The following is a 10,648-nucleotide window of genomic DNA, read 5'->3' as shown; positions in this document are numbered from 1 at the left end:
TCACTTATCACTTAGTTATTTCTAACAATTATCGACATATTTCAGCCAATTTACACACAGTTACAGTTTTTGAGTTTATCGCATTCAAACAGCCAGACAGACATGGTGACAAAACAACACCGGATTCTCGCTATAGGAACTCAATGAGGAAATGAAAATAATAAGATTGTTATATTGATTATAGTGCGACGTCTACGAAGGGACTTTTAGTTAAAAGATTTCTGTTTCATAATATATTTTTACATCTTATAGCTTCAAGGTCTTATTGCGGCGACTATGAATAAACGTATAGAGTTTCATAAAAGGCGTGACTTTTGTTTTCTTTAACATATTTTTTCCTTATTTAGGGCTCCTGTTTATTATAGAAAACAAATAAATGGTTTTCGATGAAATTTTGAGTAGCGTAGCAGATTCAAACAAAAATTACTAGAAGGGTTCAAAGCCTGAGAAGTATTAATTATATTTACAGTTTAAATATTTCAGCTAAAAATACATACTTAAAACTTACCATCTCTTACGTGATCCCACGCTTCATAAATGATTTCGATAACGAAACAAATCCGGGTTCCTTCAAACGAGGCGTGAAGAGGCATCTTGCGGGTCAGCAAGGCGGGGACGGTTAGTACAGAACATTCTTCCCGACTGTACTGCCCGTCGTCGCGTTTGGACTCTCCCGGAAATATAAAAAAAAACGACAAGAATTACAGCCGTTAAGAATATTGACTAGCTGACGTTGTTGGGCTAAGGCCTCCTCTCCCTTTTTGAGGAGAAGGTTAAGTAAGGAATAAGTTCCATTTATTCCATTATATTTATATATTTTATTATATTGTTGTATTATTTATATGAAACAATTATGGTTATTGTGTATGGATATTCAAGACGTAATTGCACTCAATAGTCTTTCGTGGTTCTTCTAGTGCCATAATTTATTATTATTTGCATTTTTCTATAAAATAGTAAGTGATTATAGACATTGGCACCGTAAGAAATATTAACTATTTCTTATATAACCAATGAGCTACTGACCTTCGGGACTTGATGTCTGTAAATCCACAACAGCGCGATTTTAAGGTATTTCCTGCTTCGCACAACCTTGTGGATCCATCTTGCGCCGGTGACTTTTCCGAACCGATATGACAAAAAAAACCTTCAAGAAAAGAGCGTAATCATTCCTTAAAGGCCAGTAACGCATCTGCAAATCCTCGGGCTTTTTATATTGTAAAAAGTGCTTTTTATATTATTAGAAAAAATTAAAAAAAAACCACTTATATATAAGCGTTGAAGTTAAAACGCCATTCGTAATCTGTATTTTTTTTTTTTTTTTATATCGCCGGGAGGGCAAATGACTCTACTCCACCTGATGGTAAGTGGTAGTAGAGTCCAAACGCGACGACGGCCAGTACAGACGGGAAAAACGTTCTGTACTAGCCGCCTTCGCCTTGCCGGCCCGCAAGATGCCTCTTCACGCCTCAATTGAAGGAACCCGGGTTGTAAGAGGAGGGGAATACGTGAGCTGGTAAGGAATTCCATTTTTTGGAAGTGCGACAAAGAAAGGAGTTGCCAAATTTCTTTGTTCGCGATGGAATTGATGTCACAGTTAGGCGGTGACATCGAGAATCAGCTCGCGTGGACTTAAGAAGGAAGGGGGAAGCAGGAATTAGAGAGAATAATTCCTCAGAGCACTCGCCGTGATACAGTCGATAGAAAGCGCTCAGTGCTGCTATCTCACGACGCAATTGTAAAGGTTCAAGGGTGTTTGTGACCTTTACGTCGCCAATAATGCGTACGGCACGTCGCTGCAACCGGTCCAAGGCCTCAAGTAGGTACTTAGCGGAGCCATCCCAAAGGTGCGAGCAATATTCCACGCAAGACCGTACCTGTGTTTTGTACAGCAGGCACAGTTGTTGTGGCGTGAAAAAGCGCCATACCTTGTTCAGAACTCCGAGTTTCCGTGAAGCTGTTTTTATAACAGCCTCGATGTAATCCCTTGGACTAAGGTCGCAGCGAACGTCAATCCCCAGCATGGCGATTTTGCTTTGCATCACCAGCGGAGTACCACAGAGGGAGGGAAGAGGGGAAAATGTTGACTTTTTCGCCGTGAGAGCGCATACCTGTGTTTTCTTGGCATTAAACTCAACAAGATTATCAGAGCCCCATTTGGCGATGAGATCTAACGTCCTATCGAGTTCAATGACAAGATTCTCCCGCCTCTCCTCAGTTTCCGCCCGCCCAGCCACTGCGCGTCCGTGGTATCCACCATGCACTGTACTATCATCTGCATAGCAGTGTATGCTCCCAAGGGAGAGCATATCATTGATATGCAAAAGAAAGAGTGTGGGAGATAGCACAGATCCCTGGGGGACCCCAGCATTCACTACATAGAATTGTGAAGCGCAACCATCTACTAAAACACGAAGGCTACGCTTGTGTAGGAAGCTGGCAATCCAGGTGCATAGCTGAGCAGGCAGACCATATGCCGGTAGCTTGGAGAGAAGACTTCTGTGCCAGACCCTGTCGAAAGCCTTGGAGATATCGAGGCTGACAGCCAACGATTCTCCATGCTTGTCGATAGCTTCACCCCAGAGGTGTGTTACGTACGCTAGAAGATCACCTGTGGACCGTTTTGGTCGAAACCCGTACTGACGATCATTAATTAGACAGTGATCTTCTAGGTAATGGATCAGTTGGTTGTTTAAAATCCGTTCCATCACCTTACAAAGTACTGAGGTGATAGCTATTGGCCGATAATTTGCCGGGTCAGACCCATGTATCGAATATCATTCTGTACATGTGAAGCGTAGAGTATTAAGCTTTTAAGTTTCTTCTATAGATAGTAGTAGTAGTAGTAGTAGTAGCAGCCTGTTAATGTCCCACTGCTGGGCTAAAGCCGCCCTCCCTTTTGAGGAGAAGGCTTGGAGCTCATTGAAATTCTGTCACATTTGAATTCTACCAACCCGTATTAGAGCAGCGTGGTGGAATAAGCTACTATAGATGAGTGGAATTATTTGTTTAGCAATGGGAGATTTAGCGGTTGTTACTTTTGACTGAATGACATTTCGCACTCACACGCACAACTCTACTTTCATACACGCATACACCTATACTCATAATAAATAAACTTATCATTTTAATTATCACAAACAAAAACAGCTATGGACTACATTCTAATCATTCTAATCGATATATTATTATGTGCTAATTTCTTATAGATTAAAAATAAAATAAAAACAAAAGTAACAGAAGAGAACATTTTTCGAATTAAAATTGTTTTAAACAAAATTAGCTCACACAATAATGGACCTTGAAATTATAAATATAATAATTGGATACTCTCCTCAATAAGGCTCGACAAAGGCATCATTATCGTTTTACTATACAATGTATTATTCTATACCTATTCTAGCTTCATATATAAGATTTATCATTAAGAAATGTGTAGGTTCCCGAGAGAGGTTTGAAAAGTTGTAACTGCGTATCTGAAATGAAATATTTATGACCGGCTGATATTTTCAAAGTAGCATTCTGTTAATAAAATTATTAAACAGAACATATATTTCAATTGGAACACTGGACACTGGAGCTATTATCACTGACAATACGTTAGCAATTAAATAACTAAAGCGCATAGGTTCAATATATTTACGCAAACAACAGATAATATTTGTATTTGTTTTTTTTTAAACCTTATATATCAGCGCAATTACGTTCCAGAACTACAACAACAGTTAAATTTAACCGTCAAATAATTGTCTGTCATGTCATTGTTATGCAAAAATTATAATATTTTTTTAAAGAACTGCAATTTTATTATAACGTACACAATCCACTTGTTTGAAAGAGATCCCTAGTAAGCGAAAAGCCTTTTGTATGGCACGTTTTCGATTCTCTTCTTTTTTTTGATTATTTTTTACCGGTGCAAACACATGATATACAATGATGAGTTCAATGAATAAACTAATAATGTTGTTTGCGATAACTATGTACATTTATAACTGTCGGCTGTCGGTATCTCGCACCGCCACAAAGGTGTTGAGCTCACCATTAAATATTATAACAGTGATATATCGTTACCGTTATGTATTATAGCTTCAGTTTTTATATCAGTACCGGTTATTTGTCGAACTTGAATTCCAGTAACACAACAATACGATTGGTAATTTAAATATGACGTATACCATTAGAGTTTAATATTCCAAAATATAAAAAAAGGTTATTATGTAATGTGAAAAATATTAACAATGTAATGTGACTTTGGCGAAGGTATTTATCAGGTCGAATTTGTTCGTCTGACGTCCTCAAATAAACATGCATTAATTACAAAGAAACAGGTTCGCGCAGTTAATTCGGAGGTTTTTCTAAACGTCATAGTCGATTTGTTCGACGATCTCGTCATTGGGAATATGAAAACCTTATATTAAATACGAGGTGATAGGGGGCGAACCGAATCCTATTTTCCCCCTACAAATACGAGAGTAATCAAACTGCGCTTATCATTTTTACTACGACCGTACATGTTGACGCGTGTTTTTGTCTTATAACAATAAAATTTTGAATACCAAAATGAAGGTGCTAAATTCAATATTTTTTATATTTGCGATATCTTCGATAAAAGCCGCAACGGGTGAGTTGAATTTTAATTGATTTATTTATATAAGTAAGTGCCTATCGGATAATATTATTCTTTGCCATGATATATATGTTTAAGTTTAAAGACATTTATTCTCAATAAGGCATATTATGTCTGTCTGTTTATATGATATAAAATTTATTCTATTTTTCAAACACCTTTCAACAATTTCGATAATTGTTTCGATTTCTAAAATTTAAAGTAAATTCTTATCATACAAGTTTTTTGGTTTGTACTTCTTTTTGTACTGTATGTAATGTACATATTAAATATATGTACACAATATTTTCATATTAACTTTCATCTTCTATTTCTATTCTGACAGTAGATATTAATATTATTTAATTTAATTTTTATGAAAAAAAGTTCACATAAATTTTATTTATTTACTGACATTAGATCTTCAGTATATTTAAAAATATTATACACTGCAAGCATTTACAACAATACTATAAAGATTGATTTAATATTGTAAAGTATCAGCCTATAAATGTTCCACTGCTGGTCTAGGCTTCCTCTCCTATTTAAGAGAAGGTTTTGGAACCTATTCCTACGCTGTTTTTTTCTACTCACACGTGCAGGATTCGCGGTAGATTATCCAATGAGTGGGCGATACCTACCCAGACGGTCTTGCCAAAAGCCCTTCCAAGTAGTTGTTCTATCATATAGTATAACTAAAGTACCAATCTGTTAGGACATAAAATAGTTAATAAGCTGTCATCTTAATTTGTTAAAGGTTGAAACGTACAAAACATATATATGGAATTAAGATAGTTAAAAGGGTTATATGGTCAAGGAGTAATTCCTTAGTATCCCATAATATATGGTCGATATTCAACCATAGGTGTTAATTTTATTAAACGAAATTCATTTTTTGAAACACATTTATATCTCCCTTGCTAGCTGAGTTGAAACTTCGAGCAATGGAATTGATTGAATTTTTTTTCCATAAATCCTCAATAGCAGCCCAGAGAAATTTGTAGCTTATAATACTGTTCCTCGTAAAACACGAACAGCCTTTGTAGCTCTTTCATAAGCCTTTACATTTGGTATAAAAGTGTACACTATTATACACATTGATATCTGAAATTGTATATTTTGTTTTCAGTTTCTGAATGCGATGTAGTGCCCATATTAAAATGGAGCGGTTCCGAATCGAACCGGAGCACGGGACTGTCAAAACCTATAAATTTAGTCGTAGTACAACACACGGTCAGTCAAGATTGCTACACTGATGACGACTGTGAGAGGATAGCCAATGGAATCCGAGTTTATCAGATGGAAGCACTTAATTACGATGACATTGGTCAATCGTGAGTATGAATATTTTTTGTACAATTTATTATTAGCTAATTGGGTAGCTGAATAAAACAGTGACGTTTTCCTCATAATACAATTGTTTATAATGTTATATTAATAAAACTAATGTTTGTGACGTCATAAATTTACCGTACTCATAATGATAATGAGAGTATATTAATTAGTGATTTATAAAATCACATGTAGCTAACGAACGAACATTGTGACGTTATATGCTCGGGAATTGCAAGCGAATCATTGGTACTAAGCTTAAGCATATTATTTAATAAAATGATTTTAATATGAAAACTCAATGAGAAAAGTATAAACTTGTAAATATATATTATAATCATTCAATTCATGGCGAAAACATTAAAATTTAATTTATAGACTTAAAAGTTTAAATATATTTATTTTATGTATCATTATTCAAATGTTTATTGCGTACATTATTTTGTATATAAAATTAGCATCACTATTTTTTATAAATCACCTATGTATAATACATTTGTAGGTTGGCAATAGAACCTTCGCTTTAAAAATATTTTACTTCATGCTTATTTATACAAACATTATAATTTTATTAACCCTATATTAATATACATATGGTAATGTTACTAATTCTATAATAAGCTTCACCTCAAAAAGGTGGAGGCCTTAGCCCAGCAGTGGGACATTCACAGGCTGTTACTGTATACTGTTTGACTATTAATGTTAAATTATTTTGTACGAATATCTTGTGTACGTTTCGAATATCTTGTAAATATTGCAGACGAGAGGTTCGCGTTAAATGTATAAATAAAAAAAAAATAGATTTTAATAAAAGATATTAGATGAAAAATTAACCATCGACTGTGTTCATATTAAACAACATCTTAATTAAGCGGAAACTAGTTTAACAACTTAAATCGAATATTAACAATAATTATTATTGTTGCCATAATAGTTGTTGCAATATTAAAGTCGAGCGCGCATCGTGTTGTTGATTTTTATCAGTGATGGAAATCATTTGGGTTTTACCTAAAACGATTCGGTCTTATGTTCGGTAAAAATGTTACTCGAATAATTGGCATACAAATTACTAATGGTTTTTTAATGTATTTTTTCAGGTTTTTAATTGGAGGTAACGGAAAAGTTTACGAAGGTGCGGGATGGCGAGTCGGCGCACACACAAGAGGATACAATGACAGATCTATTAGCTTGTCCTTCATAGGCGATTTCAGAGGTACGAATCTACATATATACTAGTAAATTTAAATATAATAATAAAATATTTCTTTTGTATTAGTTTTCATCCATAATCCATTCATAATTTGTGATTAAATTCATCTCGTGCTTTACGGTGAGGAAACCTGCATGTGTTTAATTGAAATTCTGCCACATGTGTATTCCACCAACCCGCATTGGAGCAGCGTGGTGGAATAAGCTCCAATCCTTCTCCTCAAAAAGTGGAGAGGAGGCCTTTAGCCCAGCAGTGGGACATTCACAGGCTGTTACGGGATTACGGGATAGTTTTCATCCGCGATTTCGCCTTCATGATGATCGATTGAGTAGTTAAGACGTGAGACGTAACAATCAAACAAACACACTTAAGCATTTGTAATATTAGTTAGGATTGCAATTAAAAATAATGAATACTTTTGAAACGGATAACATCACAATATATGTAGATTTTTTCTTAAAAGAGGTTTTAGTTTGATAAGTTTCTACACTCAATTTAGTATTAGGGAAATTTAATTTCTTCTTCATAATGTCGTCGAAGGCTTTATAATATATGTACAGAAATTAATGATAACAATCACTGAAAAAAAAACCATTGAAAACGCGACTTTAGTTTGTTAGAAATACTTATTTATGTACTTCAATTAATATATTTAATAATTACATATTTTTATATCATATCCGATTTAATAAAGATATAATCGGTTTCAGAACGTCAGCAATACCATTGCTTGATAATAAAAAAAAAAATAGTTTCCCGCGCCCTTTAAAAAAAGAACTGAATGACTGTCATCGGATTAATAATATATTTTATTTTAATTTAATTAAATTTTATTTTAATTAAATTTATATAGCTCTCATAAGTTTATTATATTAAAATTAACAAATAATAAAATTTATTACTTGAACTGGTGTTTAACTTTTATAGAAAGTTATAGTAACCATTTATAAATATAAAGATTTGGATGTAAATGTTAAATTTAGTTCATTTAAATTTAGTTTGTCTGTCTCACTAAACTAAGCCTTATGTGCTCTGTTACATATATACAATAATTTTGAGTGTTTTTTTTCATATAAATGACATGTTTACACTCATTTGACTACAAACTGTTGAGCTTATTCCATTTGAATAAAACATATTTTGATTTAAATTATTGTTATTCCAGAAAAATTACCGACGTCTCAAGCATTACAAGTTACTGAAGATTTCTTAAACTGCGCGGTTTACAAGAAACATTTAGCAATGAACTACAATCTAGTTGGTCATCAGCAGCTCTCTTACACTCTAAGCCCTGGAGCCATGTTACAGAACCTCATAGAAAGCTGGCCTCATTGGGTAAAGGATGTTAGCCAAGTTTGAAACGGCAAGAGAAGAAATCATAATGTTTTTTAAATTTAATTTTTTTTTACAAAAGCGCATTGTTTTATGAAAATATAGTATAGTTTATGTAGGTATTCTAACGTTATGTTGGTTTACTACTGTAACGATTAAACAATAACACAGAACTGAAGCATTACAAAGAAATAAGTAAGTCTCTCTGTTTCAAACACGATGACTATAATCACGTTAACACTTTCTTTTAATCACCAATCTAATCCGACGAACGTTATGAAATATCCGTACAACCTTCGGAAAAATTAAATAAAAAAAAAAACAAGTTACTTACTGGTTATGTAGAAAATATATATATTTTTTTTAATTAAAGGCTATTACCAAATATATATATATAAGTTGTAATTTATTCAGTATAGATGAATGATTAGTTTTAGTTAATTTATTATTTATTTATGTTTTTGTTGCTGATTTTAAATAAAACGAATATACATATTTCTCTTGTTTTTTTTTATGATAAATAAAGTATAATTTCTATATAAAATACAAAAAACAATAAACATTTTCTCTCTAAATGTATACGGAAGTACGATAGCACTTCTTCGTTCGAGGAGATTTTTGGGAATCCCTTAAAAAGCGATTCTTTGGATAAATGATTGTCGCTGTCATATATTATATGGTATTTCAGACGATAAGCTTTAAATATGATTTCTAAGCTTCGTTATAATTAGAAGTTTCTATAATTCATGTATATTTAAGTTTGTTTTTATTTCACTTATCGGTTCCAAGTAACAATAGGCATTTTCAATTCCTTTAAAGAATGTATATGTAATGTTTTCATGTCAGGAGTACATTATTTTATAGAGTTGATAAATTGAAAAAAATATTTAAATTTTATCATGTATTAGTTAACGCTCGCCTAATATACACCATTCTTAGAAAATAATGTGCTAGTTCCGTCGAGGCAAGCGTGTGTGTAATTAAAATAATTTCAAGACGATGCTACTCGTTGATAGCGTTCTAACTCTTCATCATACATTCCTTAATAAAATAATATTATATATTATATATATTTTGTCCAGAGGGTGGATCTACCAGTTATCTGTCCGATAGCTGGTTGGAATCACTACGGGTACGCGACCCCGGACTGCTCTAGCTACTAGTGTCACATTCCTGTATCTTCCGTGATCACAGTATCCTCCCCCCTCTCCTTGATACGTTGTTTCCCAAAATTATCCCAGCGTCACGCCAAAGAAGAAGGAAAACTAATATTAAACCCGGAGCGGTGCCTCCGTTTAGGCGTAAGCCAGTCACCTGCGGCCAAACCAGCACCACACGTATTGACTCGTCATTCCTGCGGATCCTGCTGGGGAGGAGGAGAGGGTGGCATGGGTACTGGGCAAGCCCGTGTTGCCATAAAGTCGCCTGCCCAGGCGTAGCAGCATCCACGGAGAGGACACTTCGCTCACCTGTCTTGCAGGTGGAAAACAACACGGAGAGTGGCTTGCTTAAATCATCTGACAAAGATGCAGAGGCCTATATATATATATATTATATTTTAAGTCTCAACTTACAATAACTGCAATATGTCGTAGCTTATTGTCATGATAATTTTTACACGAAAACCCTTCACAAATTTAAAGGAACAATGTGGACAATATATCAAAATACACTTTTTTTAGGTGGGTTCTTGCATGATTAATTTGCATGTAAAGTTGTCATCGATTTGGAAAGTGTCTTGTTTTTGGCTAGTAGACCGCCTGATGGTAAGTGGTCACAACAAACTATAGACATTAACACAGTAAGAAATGTTAACCATTTTTTACATACGTAAACACTATTCAGCAATACTAACTATTGGTGCTTGGCGGCAGAATATAGTAATAAGTAGGAGGTACCTATCGGGAGGAGCTTGCAGAAAGAAATTATGTCAGATTTAAATATGAATAACTCTTATACGTTTTTCTTTAAACTCTTGATACATTCATCACCGTACTATTTTCGGAACGTCTAGCTCCAGCCTAACGTCTAGTCTGTTACTGCAGTTTTTAACCTATGTATAGTTTTTCTCTTTTGCAATTTTTAACGGATTGTAGTTTTAGAAGGTTTTTTTAGTATAATAATAATATCCTGGGACATTTTTCACACACGGCCATCTGATACCAAAT

At 34.1% G+C, this 10,648-nt stretch overlaps 1 protein-coding gene across 1 annotated transcript; it reads left to right on the top strand.

Moving 5' to 3' along the window:
- Positions 1–4,518: 4,518 nt before the first annotated feature.
- LOC126769041 (peptidoglycan recognition protein-like) lies at positions 4,519–8,847 on the top strand. The gene is made up of 4 exons (XM_050487585.1): positions 4,519–4,621; positions 5,736–5,940; positions 7,036–7,151; positions 8,314–8,847. Exons 1-4 carry the CDS (start codon positions 4,561–4,563, stop codon positions 8,505–8,507), a joined length of 576 nt encoding a protein of 191 aa, XP_050343542.1. The 5' UTR covers positions 4,519–4,560; the 3' UTR covers positions 8,508–8,847.
- The last annotated feature ends 1,801 nt before the right edge of the window (positions 8,848–10,648 follow it).

Source organism: Nymphalis io, chromosome 6 (genome assembly GCF_905147045.1).
Source record: "Nymphalis io chromosome 6, ilAglIoxx1.1, whole genome shotgun sequence".
Classification (NCBI taxonomy): Eukaryota; Metazoa; Arthropoda; class Insecta; order Lepidoptera; family Nymphalidae; genus Nymphalis; species Nymphalis io.
The sequence above is the reverse complement of the archived record's forward strand: the minus strand, read 5'-3'. Positions and strand labels throughout refer to the sequence as shown.